Consider the following 15,514-nt stretch of genomic DNA (forward strand, 5'->3'; position numbering starts at 1 on the left):
CACGAACCCTTTTCGTTATTTCGCATTCCAAGCGTATTCCGTCGTTCCTACGCCACTCGTCGGCGAATTTTTTGAATGAAAACATTTAAATTGCAGGAAAAATTAATGTTTCCTGTAACTTTTTTTTTTTTTTTTTACTTAAATCGTCGTTTAGCGAGGTGTATAGGAGCGTGAGAGACCGTCGCGCTAACACCGCACACGGTAATCGCGTTTAGAAAATGTATTCCAAGCGAACTGGGTTACAGAACACGTCGGAGAGGATCCGCGTTGGCTAGGCATGTGGCAATGTTTTGGTCGGCATCGATCGACCACCCCTTACACTGCGGCGTAGTATCATACTTCCTTGCTTCTCCCACCACCTGCATAATCCACCCACGCCCTGGTTCGCTCAACCACCCTTACGCGCCAGTGGCTCTCAATGGAGATCTCTCGACTCCCCCTCAGCAAATGGAATACGGCCACGAACGATGGAGAAACTCGTTCCATTGTCCTCCGACGATTTCTCATCGTCGCGTGAACAGCGAATCGAAACCGATATTCGCAACCCACTCCTGTTACGTGAAATTGCAAAACGTATCGTTTTCGTAATATATTGTAACTGTCCAACAGCCAATCGAATGAGATTAATTATAGCTTGGTATTATATCAGACGAATAACCAATAATTCATACCGTACTTCGTAGCTAGATATAGAAGAATGTTGCAGAAGTAGATATATTTTCTACAGCTGAATTGACCGTACTTGAAACTTCACGTTATAAAATATTAGCTAACTTAAAATGTCGAGAAATCGGTTAGTTTATCATAAAGACTGATCTCAAAATGAATTCATGTTCTCTACAATGTAGAGCTAGCCCGGACAGAATTCCATAGACGAGTACTATTCGTGGAACGACCCCGGTACCACTTTTGTGTAATCGAGTTGCTCCAGCCAGCTTCGAATTCCAACCGCAGTTCCGGATCGCTAGCGTATCGACAACCATTGATCATCGTTGATCAATTTTCCCGTATTTTCTAGGAGAGCCGGTTTCGGATAATTACGTTAAAAGTATCGGGGCGCGCGCGCGCGAGAGAGATAGGAGCCAATTGGAATTTGCATCGCGGTCGTCGGGCTACCGCGACCGAATAAATTTCAATTAATTTATTCGTCTGTCACCACGTGCACCGCCGTCGTCGCCGACGCCGTCGCCGTCGCCGGCGTTGACCGCGGAGAATCGCGTTTGCTCTCGCTGGCCGAGAAACCACATTCGAATTCTTCCCGCAACGGAGCACTGCGGTCGACCGGGCCGGAGACCGCCGAAAGTCGACGATCCTGAGCGAATCGCCACCGAGCGAGTTCGATGTCGGTGACTTCGCACGGTTTCAGTGGTTCTCACGTGGACTGCCGCGCCGCGGGGAAACTTTCGGTTTGCGCCGGAGAACTCGGGGTTCATCGAACGAGGAATCCCCGTCGCGTTGCAGACGCGATCGTTCCACGGTTTACGCTGGCGCGCGGATGCTCGTATCGACAACCCGTTTCGCCCGCGAAATGTCTGGAAATTTCAAATTCCGCGGACGGAGAGCGCTCACGGCGTTGCGGCTCCACGGTGGGCCGCGACGGTATCGAAAATCGCTTGACCTCGTTATGGTTTTCCCTGGGGAAACATGATGTCGGGGGTATCGATCCTTCGACGGGCTACCAACGGTCGATGGTTTTTTTGTTTCGGTTAGTTTGTAGTTCGTGGCACTTGGCTGAGTTGTTCGTCGCGTCAGGGCTTAGGAAGTAATTACAGGGATGCAGTGGCGCGTTGTCCTATAAACGGTCGCCTGAGGATGTCGATCGAAGGGGACCACCGGAATCGATGTGTCGATAGAAACATTAAGGAATGTTGGCTTCGCGCAGATATTGGCGTAATTTAACGAGATGTTAATTTTGCGAGTTACGCGTAACGTCGTTACTCACGAGGATAGTATTATTTCACATAATACGTCCCCTAGATTTTGGGAAGGGGCTCCGACCGAACTTTGTTTTCAAAAGGAGGCTCATAGAGTGTTACGAAAGCAGTCAGATGTCGTGACGCATGGATTTATTTTCGTCTTTCCGTTTCTTCATCGGATACGCCCTGCAAGCTTGCATCGAAGGGTATCAGCGAAAGAGGCTGGGGTTCGACGAGATAATTGGACGCACGGTTGTCGAGGAGTTCGTCGAAAGGAGCTCTCTTGCGCGCACCCTTCGCGTATATGCGTAGCGTGCATAATTTTATTTGTACAATGATATAGGCATCGGTTGTGTTCGTCGACACCGTGAGTGGCATTATATCTCGTTACGTTGGCCTTTATCGCCCGCGGCATTCTAACTTTCAAAACAAGTAGGCTCGTGCAACGAGTCGTAGTAAAAGAGGAGACAAGAAAAGAACGAAGTAATCGCGTAACGCGTAAACGCGTGTAACGCAGAGATGCTTTGCGTCGTACAGCCGTTGAATAAACGGAGAAATAAGTAGAAGCTTCTTATCTGTCAATGCATCCATGTTTTCCGTACGTTGAACCGATACTCCCCGAAAATTCTATTTTTACGAGGACATCGAGCAGCGGTATTCGAGAAGTTCCGAGAGGACGATGCAAATTGTCCGGATGATGCGTGAGTTAGGTTTCGATTTTAGGCCGCGTGTAAATCTTCTGCGTAGATGATCGCGATGCATAACGTGTTTGTTTATACCGCGAAAATTGTTGACTCGCGCAGAATGCAGAATACAGAATACCCTGGATCTGTAATTTCGCTAATCAAGATTAGTCGAACAAATAACACGAGTGACAAGAATATATTTTTTAAATATGTCAATTAACTATATCAATTAGTGCGATTTCGCTAGAAAATTTGACGGCTTCCTCTGTGTTTTTGTCTTCGGGCCAAAAATATTCGCTCGCTAGCTCGTACGTGAATTTTTTGATTATTTCATTTCGATATGAAAAATACAATTTCGTGTTCACCGTGCCGCGACACCGACGATTGGCGAAATCACGAGAGCAAGGGAGTGCGAGCTAGCGAACAAGCATGGAGGGATGAATAAACAGAGACCGGACTGTCAGCGCCGACGGACCGGCAACGCGAGTATACAAACACTTCGTAGTAGAACGTAGTCGCGTGGTGAATGAAGCCTGCGGCTTGCTACTCTCCTCTTTCATCTCGTGCATCCTCTGTGGCTCCCTTCGATCTCCGGCTCTATCCCCTCCGCGAACCGAACCGTCGCGTTCCCTCCATCCTCGTCACCGGTTTGCTTTATCAGCCTATGTATTCATCTTCTTCGTTCCTCGTTTCACTCAATGTACATCATGCTCGTGCACGCAAAACGCAGTCAGGTACACACGTAGACTGGCCGTGCAGCGACACGGATCGGAAGGGTCAACGCGCGACGGATCGTTCGTTTCCGACATCGCTGATTCGTCCGAAATGTTTTTTCAACGACTCGATGCATCATCGCGCGAAATGCTTTTCTCGATAAGCACGACGGATGAATGTCCGATGTAGTGTGTACATACTATGCTTTTACGAGTAGTACAAAGTAGTTGTCGAGTAGTTCGAGTAGACGATTAATTCCCAAAGTCTGCGACTAACGCAGCTTTCCCGTGAGCTGCGTCAATGTCCGCATTTCCCCGACCGTTCCTCTTCCATTATCGACCTTTCGAAACAAACAGCCGTTGATACGGACACCAGCGGATAGTCGTTTCTCGCATGTCCCGGGACTTTGTATAATTTCGTTACCGCGAGAAGTGTGAAGCCTCTCTCACCTGCGATCCCCCGCTATTTCGAAGAGTACTCGATACGGGACGAACGGCTCGCACGGAGACGGAGTTGGTCCTTACATTCCGAGGTCTGGCACTCCCGACCTGTCGCAAATCGAAAAATCCGGCGCCACGGTCGATCGATGTTCATCGAGTCGAATCTATTTTAATTGGAACGTTTCGAGGAACTTCGTATCGCGCAGACGAGATCGACAATTGGTAGTTCGAATGGATGACATCGGTCGTCACCGGTCATCGTCCGTTGACCGAGGCAAGAAGAAGCACGGATCGTCGCCGAGGCGGAGATGACGGGACAGCGGAGATTTAATCGAGCGGATCGGTCGGTACCAGCGCGCGTGCTGCCGCGTATGTGGCTCGACTGACCCCTTCATGCGCAATAAATCAATTATCGCTCGTTACGAAGAAAAATGCACCTTCAATCGAATCACGCTACTTAACCCTTATGTCATGGTAACCAAAACGGTATTTCACAAGCACGCGCTCGTACAGACAGACGGGGCTACCCTGTTTTCGAAGCGTCTCTTGATTTGTTCGAGCGTGGTTCCACCGGCGGCTACTAGACTGTTAATGCAATTCTGACTCATGGGTGTGCTTGCTCGTTACCGACCGGAGTTCAAAAGTTTCCGAGATATTCCTCGACTCGTGTTCGCGACCATTCGATCCGCAGGCGCGAAGACGGAACGCGTCGCTACTTTCGTGCGTGTAATTGCCACAAGGCGTATACGGAACTCCGCAGGATTAGTTAGTTAGCGGACATTTAAGCAGAGACAGGTTGAAACGCGAAAGAACGAGGCAGTTAACAGGATCTCCATTTTCTGTACCGTGTTTGCGTCCAATCCGTACGAGAAGACAGATTCGAATCGTCCAAATTTGCCTAATACGACAGCTAAAGGGATTCGAGTCGTCTGACGGTTCGTTCTCTCGAGGCCAACCTACGAGATTAACGACAACGTTGTTTCTTTCTAAGAGTTTATCTAAAGTCCTAAGTCCTTCCAGCTATTATCCGCGATCTAATTTAAGCAGCGGCATTTGCTTTCGTTCGTTTCGTACGACCGGCCACAAACAATTGCGCGAGACCGTGAGAATCGTGGTCGGTGACTGGACATTCCCTTCCGAGTCAAACTCGTCGGGAAGTATAAAATGCCGTCTTGGTCAGCCACGAACTTCGATCGGCCACCGATGAGCATCTTTCGCTCCGTTGAACGTTGAATATAAATTGCAGTTCGAATTATACGATAAATATATGTTTCACGTTGTACGGACAAAAGTTTATCCTCGATTGTAGAAGTAACGAACCCATCGTCGAGACCGACTCGATACGTTTTTATTACTTCGAAAAATGAATTTCCAATGATATTTTCCAAGTAGAATAAATATCGCTCCAAACAAAAATAAAATCAACACTGAGAATGCATCCGTGCGTCCCCACTGAAATGAATTCAACCCCGCCGATATTCTCTTCCTCGTACCCATTTTAAAATATTTTCCACGAGTATGTGCAAAATAAATATCGAACGACAAGGACATTGAAATCCTAAATGAGAGAACATGTTTCGTTAAAAATACATTCATTTTTTCAATTGATCGGATACGTTGAGCGTTCAAGCGTTATGTATAGCGACGAATCGTACATGGCAGTTTATAATATATATTTTTGATCGAAAGTGAAGTTCCTTTTTATCCATATGAAAAAATGCGCGTACACGTAGTATAGAAGGTAAACGTCAGCTGTCAAAATTGTTCAAACAATAAATACGCTGATATTTTTTTAAATTTAATTTGGAAAATCAGGCTTCTGAGGGTTAAACCAAACTTTGACTCGTGGAAGATCTTACATTTTCCGCGTTGAATACATTTATTTAAAGATGGGGTAGTTTGACGAGGGCCCCAAAGAAAGTCATGGCGCGAAACAGGTTGAGGAGCCCGCGATCGAGAAACACCTTGTTCGGTAAAGTAGCGAGTCAACCGGTCGGCTAAAGGCGGGAAACGTGTAACCAGTCGACGGGTGGTACGAAAAGTAGCCATCGAATTTTCAACGAAGACTCGCGTTCGAGCGCACCGAACCGGACCGCAACGCGTTACACCTATCAAAGTAGGACACTCGATCGTGGATTGACGAAGCGTCGATTACAAGAGCGGTCGATGCGTTTCCACTGCTTTGGAAACAAATACTCGTTTAAAATTGTACGAGTCTCGTAGAATTTTTCGGATGAAACGATTATGCGCAAATAGGGGTAGAGAATGGCGAGGCGAGAGAGAAACCGTGTCGGTGATTCGAAGAGCTCCATGTCACATTCCATGTAATGAAAAGCGTCGTTTCTCGGTGCCGCGCAGCGATGACCCTTGAGCACAGATATTCTTGGACGATACTAAAGCTTTCCTCCGGGTCTTCGCAAATATTACCCGTAGACAGAAGGCCAAGCTTAGGGCATATTCAAGATCCCTTAAGAGGGTATGTCAGCGTGCAATTTTTGAAGTCGTTTTTGTCCTTTTTTTCGCACGAAAGCTACGTCCATCCGATACGAATTTACACAACCACGGTTTTTCTGATTGCAGGACGTTAAATAATTCGGACGGCGCAGACTAGAAAACGAGACGCCCAGGAACTATACCGCGATTCTCGGATGAAGAAATAACAAACGAAATAATAAAAACGACGAAGGGAATCGAAGACGAAGGAGCACAACGAAGGAGTACGACGACGATCCACATTGCAGAGACGAAGACGCGCAAATTATACAGTGCGACGTGGCATGATCGTCACAAAAAGAAGACGAAGAAGCAAAAAGAATTTCTCGGATCGCACGCGCGAGAGGATTTAATATTCAGCGCGGGTGAATCGATCGCTGTCGGTTCCGAGACGACGGAGATCGCGAGGGACTTGTGCGCGCACGAGCGAAACGCTGGCGTCGTTTGACCTACCGACCTATCGCTATTGTATTTCCAACGTTACATGCTAATATATTCCGCTTAACCTCCGAACAGTTCGAACCTCGAGACCTGAATCGCGGCGTTCCAATTTTCGTAAGTAACTAGTGGAAAGGTCGATTCGAATACTCCAAAGGAATCGGTAGACCTCGCGTTCGAGGAATATAACCAAAGATCTGGAAGAGTTTGCTTCCGTCTGACTAGATCGAAGGATAATCGTAGAAGGGAACGTCAGGGATCCCGGTAAAAGCTCGGCGTGTTTCTGGGGCCGTTAGCAGGAATCAAACGTCACCGACGACGCGGTCGGGTCATCATCCTCTTGTTCCCTCCAGAAACGCAAAGATGAAGTCAACGCGGTGCACTCGCAATTTCGGCAGCGCAACGTCCGAGGACAAGCTAGGCGCATCTCCTTCGGAGGTTCGCGCGACATCCTCCGTCCATCGTTCAAATATTGACACCGCGACCACCACCATCGTCACGGTTGGTACCGCGGTCCTCGACGCAGCTATCACAGGCTGCAACAACGACGTCGTTACCACCACTACGACCACCTGTTATTGTTCGTCGGGTCGTGACACCCTCGAGTACACCGACCCGTCCCATTTCCTCTCGTCGCCGTTGTCGACGTCGAATCACCCGTGTCGGACCACTCGCTGCGATCTCTGCGACCGCCTCCACGGATGCAGCGAACCGCTGGACCATCGAATCGTCGCGGACACCGATAACCAACGAGTGCGCCGCGACCGTGACAACGCCGCGACGTTACCTTTACCTTTGTCCAGAACGTTCGATCGCAGCAAGCAAAAGAGCTCGACGTCCACCTCGAAGACGCGCAGGTGGAACTCGTGTACCGAGAGATGGTCAAACTGGACGATGCAGAAGCAGACAACACTTTGGACTCTATTGTTTTTATCGGTTCTCGTGTTCCCTACTCTAGCTGACCATCCGATCGGTACGACTAGTGACTCTTCCAAAGAAGACGGAGGTAAGTCTTTCGCTGTTTTCTCTCGATAATTCGACGAAATGTTTCCTTTCGCTTACCAAGACGTCGGGAGATCAGATTGAAAATCATACATGCTCTGCTGCTTATAATATCACGCATAGAAAAATGATTTTATAAGAAAAAATTACGTACGCATTCCGTCATACGATCGTAACTACATAGTTATTAGTACGTCGTTTTGATCTGAAACGGACAAAATTCTAGATAATGATTTCAAAAAATAGATGAGATAAAATTGTAACCGTAATACCATCAATCTGAATGCTACATTGAACGAATAAAAACTTATCCGAGAAGCTGTTCGATCGATAGGTTCGAATAAATAGCTATACAGAGTTTTTATTCGTCATCTATTATTCGAAGTCTGTCCAAGTATCACGGTTCGCAGATTTTCTTAGAGTGAAAAGGGTTCTTACGCTACCATTTGTAGCCTGCGAGCAACGAGATTAGGTATCGATTGATTAATATTTCTCGAGTAATTGATCGATAACGAGACCCGATTAAAAGTTCTGTCGTCGTTTCTATCCAAATGGTTTATTCTAATATATATTACTTACACTGTAGCAATGTTGGCGATGTTACATCTCATAGCAATAATAATAACCGACACGTTGGGCGTTGATCGATCGCAAAGACCGACTCTACCTGCGTGATGGTTCGCTAATTGATAAGCAAGCATCGACGCGGCGGGGGCCCATTAATATCATCGAGTCGAGTTTATTATGTTTTTGCAAGAGGGGAGGAACGAACCGGAGTGGAAACGCCACGGACGTTGCAATTAAAGAGGTCGAGCGAAAATTCAAATAATTCTCTTTGCGATTAAAAGAAAATAGAAGAAAACGAGAGAGAACGAACCAAATTAAACGCGTATCATGGCAGCCCGATGCATCGTTTCAGTGTTTCGTCCCGCGGGAATTTAAGTCCGCTTTTCCGCAGGGCACAGACCGGTTTCCCATAAATTTCCGTGTATTTGTGCGAAAGCTTTAATCAGTATAAGCTACTTGTAGCTGCAAAACGCTCGAGAGACGGGTCGCCGGGTCGTAAAAGGTAGATCGAGTCCCGAGGGCAGCTCGTTTCATTCTCGCTCCGAAACGAACATCGCTTTGTCCATCGCACAAACTTTTGCGGGAAACCCCTGTATTCGTAAGCTTACTCGATGGTCCCTCGTTTAGGAGGCATGGGAAAAACTACGCAACGTTAATTTTTCATAATATACGCAGCTTTGATCTTCGATTCCACGAGTGTCCGTGCGACCAGCGTGACAATATTTACGAGTAAATGAAAAGCATTGCTTTCATCGTATCTGCGAGTAGACGATGCGGTAAGTTTTGTTAATTTTCTTCCGATGATTATGTTTTACGTCGTTACTTCCCGTTCGCCATTCGATGGACGTCGATATCCGTCGAATCGATTCCGTTCATTTAAGGAACCCGAACGTGTCAGTTAGTTAAACAGGATGTTATTTCCGAGACACTCATCGACCGGCCCGGAATGCAAATCGCAAGTGATTTGCATTTCACGGTTGTTCGCCTCTCGAGGATGTGTACACGTGGCCACGCATTAAACATGATTTTCGCGCATGCGAGCGTTGCGCTTTCCGATTGGAAACATATTTCACCAGAAGAACCCCTCCAGACGATGACGTTCCGTAGAATACTTCTTTCCGCCAAGGATCTTTGATAAACAGTTGAGGTTTTAATTAAAAGGAAGTATTTAATTTTCATGGTGGAGAAGGAAGCACGCCGGGTGAGTGCGTAGAAGCACATGCTTCGTAAACATTCGGACTCAAGATTGATTCCACGTAATCCCACGGTTTCTTCCGGCCTTCATTTTCATAATTAAATTTCGCAGGATCTCGTTTACATCAATTTCTCACGGACAACATGGACATTTTTCTTTTCACGGAAAAGGTAAATTAATTCTGTCTGCTTCTTCTTGATATTAACGCGGCGATTCTCAACTTCCATGCCGTGTTTAAACCCGAACAATTTCTATCGGCTACACCTTTTTCAAAAAATAACTTCCTTCGCGGTAAAATGTAAACCCTCGATCGACGGTAGCTTATCCTTTCTTCGGGGTTTTTGCGCACGTTATTCCCGCCGCAGAATTAATAATGCCAAATGCGTTCTGCTTCGTCTGGAAAACAGTACCGCGACCTACCGAGGGATCGATTCGAAACGCGTCGGTCCTTTTGAGGATGAGAGGCTCGTTACTCGATTCTGGGAATTCCGTTCCTCGTTTGGTTCGATTTCCACACGGACCAGAATTGCCAAACAAGTTCGATTAATTAATTACGTTCAATTAACTGTAATCGTATCGGAGAAGTTGTTCGATTCGTTTGCCTGAGAGTATCGTCGCGCCTCTAGAAGTTCACCGAACGTCAAAAAGAGATTTTATCCCCTAGGGCGCGAATTTTTCTAGACTGCGCATTTCATCGCGCTGCTTTCATCGCGATTCACGGTTTATTTCTCACGGGATCGTCGGTCGCTGGAGTAGGTGAATTTCAAATGTTAAAAACGCCGAGACGTCGAACACGCTTTTTTACAATGCTCTACAAATGTCTACAACAAGGCGTCGGTACCAATAATAAATTATCTATTTGTATCGTACCTACGTGTTGGAAGTTGTTTATTTTCGCGGATTCCCCGAGATTATAATTCTTGCGACGTTAAGTACCTTCAAAAATAGAGAAACACAAAACATGGTCGCTCGAAATCGCGTTAACCCTCGGTTATTTACGCGTACTCGAGTGCCGCTCTCCTGTCGACGCTAATTATACATTCCTGCCCTAATGCTCGGTGATTTCAACTCGGCAAGCTTAAGTCTCGGCTGTCCTATATCTGAAATAAGTATCGGGACCTCGCGTGTTCTGTGTAAGCTGACGGAATTTCCGACGACGAGAATAACCAGCCAGAGATGGACAAAATTTTTTATTCGAACAATGGACGACGTGTAAACACATCTTTTTCTACGAGGCTTCGTTTTCTAGAATGCGATACCATCGTACAAGAAACCGTAAAACAGTAGCGAAAAAGTAAATCGCGGCCTGTTTAGATTCCTCGTGGATGTTTAGCCGAGTTAAACGGCGCCCGAGGCCGCAATTGGAACGGGCTGGTAGTAAACAATTAACGGCACCGCAGCTCATTCGTGCGAGCTTAATATGTCAATCGATCGCGAGGTCGGGTCTGATTGATTAAAAGTCTCGAAATTACCGCGGGAAATCTGTAGGAATGCAATCACTGCGTTGGCGTGACTCGAGCAAAGGACAACAACGGACGCCTAAACAAGAGACGAAGAAAGAGAGAAAGAATGCATCGAAGCGTTCAACCTTCTCGCGGCTTGTCTCGATCATCCACTTGACGAGACCCTGGCTGGACTAGTAGCAATCTCTCGAAACGTGAGATTCTCGTTCTGGAATGCGACTCGAAATGAATTTAAGACGTGTTTCTCGCGAGCGACGTTAACCCACGGCTAATATTCCATCGTTTTGAAAGAATTTTAAATCAATACGCTTTTCGTTGATAGTATCGACTAACAGCGAGTTAATGGACTACGAACTTGGAATAGTTTTTTAGACAAAAATCTTTGGGAACGAATCAAAACGTATACATTAAACGGGTATGCAGAGCCTCCCCTTTCGATGTTTTTCATATTTGTAGTCGCGCAAAAATAGAAAGAAATGAAACTATTGAAACATTTTCTACGACGCAACGAGTCGTCTTAGCTATTTAGTAATCAGAAGTGGAAGCAGCAAGCTCAAGCCAAAATGCTCGACTGGCTATATCCGCTGATTCATCGTAGTCGGCGCGGCGTCTCCGGATGCACGTTCCGCGCGAAACGACCGGAATAGGTTTACTTTCGAACCCAATCGAATTATCGTACCCCGAAGGAACTGGTTTTGGAACCATCGAACGATCCTGGCGAAAAGCAACCGACGAGCGATTGGAGACAAAGTCTCTTCATTTCGGAAGGACGTTCGAGAACAAACGGCTCGGAAGTTGAGGACGGGGGACCCTTTCTAGCTCGAATGGCCACCAGAGACAGGAGGTGACGCAAGCGATAGCTTTTCTTATCGGGATAACAATTTTTTTTTTTTTTTAAACTTACCAGACTATAAATTCTAGGGAACCTACGTACTTCGTTAACTTGGTTCACGAGAAATTGACAATCGGGAAGTTTGAATTCGTACGCGTTTATAATACGTTAGTTTCATTATCGTCGACTCCAGTTGATCGAAGCAACAGAGCGAAACGCTGGCAAAAAGTGGAATTCGAATCGAACCGTGTTCGAGCAACGCACGGAATCTGGGTTTACAGCAACAGTGAACGCGTGACGCGTGTTCAAGGAATTGTACCTCGTGTCCATGAGTAAAAAAATGCGGAAGAAATTATCGACCGCGTTCGTGTGCTGCGACGCGCGGTTTCCCGCCGTCGTAGCCGGCTAGTCGAGCAACCTCGACACGGAGAACGACACCAAGTTCACCTAAATCGCGGCCAACCGTCCAAGGGACGCTGTGTAGCGAATATTGGCGGCTGGATTTTGCGGTCCCCCGAACACGCGTCTGTTGGATGTATAATCAGGATATTGGTCTTGCAGACAAATCTGGAATCTCTTGGCAGGATTAACCGGCGCCCACTGGTCGCTCCGAGTGAAACGGCGCGACGCGACAGCCGGCGTCTCGATGGGTGACGCAGGAGCATCGGAAATGCGCCGCCGAATTGCCGGGACACTCGTCGCACAATACACCAGAACCTCAGATTTGTCTTTCTCTTTTTTTTTCGCTCCTGATCGCAAGTCCATTCTTGAAATTTAATCGATATTTGGTCCCCGTAAGAATCTGCAGAGACCAAACGAGACGCAGTCGTACGAGGTTGTTTCGATCCGACTTCGGCATCGTCGCGCAGGTGGAAGGCAATCGACGGTCTATCCACCCCTTCCATCGGTCTCGAGATAGGAATTTTTCATCGTCGATCCGCGTCGCGTACCTTTCGAATTACGAGTTTCCAGCGATTCGATTCCTTCGAAGGCCAATGTTGGCCTCGAAGGTGTTGTTGACGATTACAAGTCGTCGCAATTCGGTGGACGAGGAACTGAAATTCGAGTGCAATCTAAAACACCAGCAGTTGCGTGTCAGAGATAATGCCGAGGTTCGCTCGAGGCTTCCAGGGCTCAAAAGACAGGTAGGGGTACTCTCGGTTTCAACCCGACGAGTATCGCTGTAGTCGGAGAGGAAACGTGTTAATCGAATGCATCGCCGAAACGAATTTGACCGTAAGCTCGTTCGAGTTCATTGGTACGTCGCACGATCCGCAAGAATTGTTTCACCTCTTGATCGGACATTTTGAAAGGGAAGGTCTCGATTGCTTTAAAGCGAAGCGGCGTGAGGCATCAAAATAGCAACTTGGGTCAGCGAAGTATGATGCGCGATCTCGCGATCGACGAGTCGCGACGAGGCAGAACAGCGAGGAGAAAATACGTTCTCCTTAATACGAGTCCCTCGGTTCTACGGACAGCGTTACTGGCAGGTGTAAAGCAACTCGGACACGCGCAGCCGGCGAGAGTCCATTCGGTTCGTAAGACGAGTTCTAAGTGCAACTCACAGTCGGCACGCGAGCCAACTCTGTAAAGTTGTAATGCGCCGGTTGCGATTTGCAGCAACCCGATCACGTTGACCGGTTGAGGGGATCGGAACCAGTTGAAAAAGTTGCAACTGACACCGCATTCCAGACGCTCTCTTCAAGGTTATTAGCCATTCACCCAAAGGCCGAGGCACTCGGATGGCCTATACCGGTCCCCGTGTAACGTACTTTACAAGCCGCGCACCTCGCGACGACTTCGACGCTTAGACTTCGAGAACTATCCGATTGCACGCGCGTATCTCATCTCGGTTAATTTTGTGAGGTATAATTACATGCCAATGTCGTTGGCAATTTCAGCGCGAGCCCCGTTATTGGTCGTTATAAAAATTTCTCCAAACTTGGTAATAAAGTCGGCCATGATCTCGAGATCCGTTTCAACTGTAATAAATTTTTAAACGTATACATTTTTTTTTTTTTTTTACCGAAAAATGCTTAACTTCGACGATGTATCGGTATTCTAGAGATTTGTAAATAGAATATAATTTATTCCAAGGACTCGAACGTCGATCATGACTTTCAAGATCAACAAAGACTTTCGAGTCTTATCGAGGATACAGGATCAATCGACGCTCTCGAGACTGATCAAGCCTGCCCGTCGAGTCGCTTGAAGCGATTCAAATCTGACGTCACAGAGTCGAAGCTCATTAAACTTTATGGAATAAAAGGACAAGAGAATATCGAGGAAGACTGCGTAATTTACCATCGTCGTGGAAAACGTCTCGTACGCTCGATCGTGCTTCTAGCGACCTGCCGACTGTTGACCCGTAATTACACCGGTCGCGATCAAATAACCTTCGACCTCGAATAATTCTGACAGCCCATTTGCGTATCCGATTGCTAATCGCGACCCGTCGATCAACGTGGAACCCGCGCCAACGCGCAGACAACAATTTTTCTTTGCGTGGCCGGCAACGGATACCGTTCAAGTTGGCGGGAACGAACTTTTTTTCCTAATCGAGTGAAGGAATTGCCCTTTGGCGAATGAACTCGATCGCGAGTACGTTTTCGGAAATTCGAGATGCGGTAGGAATTTTAGATTACGCGTTGGTTATCGATGCCTGTCGCGGCGGATCACGTAACGATAACGCAACCGAAGACAGTCATACCGAATTACGCTCACTTAGTCCAGCCACCCTAGATTAAGATACTCTGGACGTTACGGAAAAATTGTTATCGACGCTCGACAAAGGACCATATGCTAAAAGTACGCGCGATCGCGAGCAGAACTCGATGTTTAGTTCGAAGTACGTCAAAGTTTCTCTTTCGATTTCACTGTATTGGCGTAGAACCGACATCGCTTCAACGTAGACCGGTCGATAAGGTACCCGTTTGAATGGTCTCCGCCTGTGTCCAATCAAGAGGAAATTTACAGTGTTGCAGATCGGAATGCGATAATGCGTTCGGAAAGCGAACTTTGTCAACCAAGTAGCTGTCGAAGTAGTTGCAATTTACTACCGAAGTGAATATTTTCGTAACGAAATAACCGTATCACTCGACGCGTGGCTACAGAAATCCTTCTCCATCTATAGACTTGAACGCGGTCGCAACGAATGGAATGCGCCGGGCCAGTGCGTCGCGACGAAGTAGCGCGACGCCACGCGAGGCAATTTGTGCGAACGCGGCGTAATCCTAGCACGAATCGCAATTAACGTTGCGTGATTCCTCGAGCCAAGCAACCAAGCTTGCTCGACCGCTGGTAATTCAAGTTACCACCATCCTCGATCCGAGCCAACCCGTTTCCATCCGTCCAAAGCGAATGTGGATCGAAATTTGTAGAGAAAAGAGCAGAGCTATTCGAAGTTATCTATACGCGAAGTTCGACGTGAAAACGCACCGAGAATAAGATACAACACACTCCAGGCTGAACTTCCAACCGTATCGCGAATCATAGGGAAATTAAGAAACCTGAGGAAGTCAAATGTAATCCCACAACGGTACATCCCTTCCGTTATATTCGCAAGCAGTCGGGAAAATGACATTGTTTTCGGAGTATAGAACGGCATCGGCTCGTTTAAACGACCGTCTGCCAGAATATTATACGCCGGGGACCATTGTACGCGTGTCGCGAAAAATTGCGCGACAACAAAAACTGCCCAAGTGGGCGTCCATGTAGGCGGCGGTGACGTCGTACACTATGGTTGTCCGATTCAATTTTCTCCCAAGA

General features: G+C 47.2%; 1 protein-coding gene across 3 annotated transcripts in view; it reads left to right on the forward strand.

The window, feature by feature from the left end:
* LOC128873886 (insulin-like receptor) overlaps nucleotides 1-15,514 on the forward strand; it is a 49,118-nt gene that overhangs the window by 16,031 nt on the left and 17,573 nt on the right. For all 3 annotated transcript variants that reach the window (XM_054117862.1, XM_054117864.1, XM_054117863.1), the window contains exon 2: nucleotides 6,337-7,693. In XM_054117862.1, coding sequence (XP_053973837.1) covers nucleotides 7,051-7,693 — 643 coding nt within the window. In that variant the 5' untranslated portion in view covers nucleotides 6,337-7,050. The remainder of the gene's footprint in view (nucleotides 1-6,336; nucleotides 7,694-15,514) is intronic.

This window comes from Hylaeus volcanicus, chromosome 3, assembly GCF_026283585.1.
Source record: "Hylaeus volcanicus isolate JK05 chromosome 3, UHH_iyHylVolc1.0_haploid, whole genome shotgun sequence".
Lineage (NCBI taxonomy): Eukaryota > Metazoa > Arthropoda > Insecta > Hymenoptera > Colletidae > Hylaeus > Hylaeus volcanicus.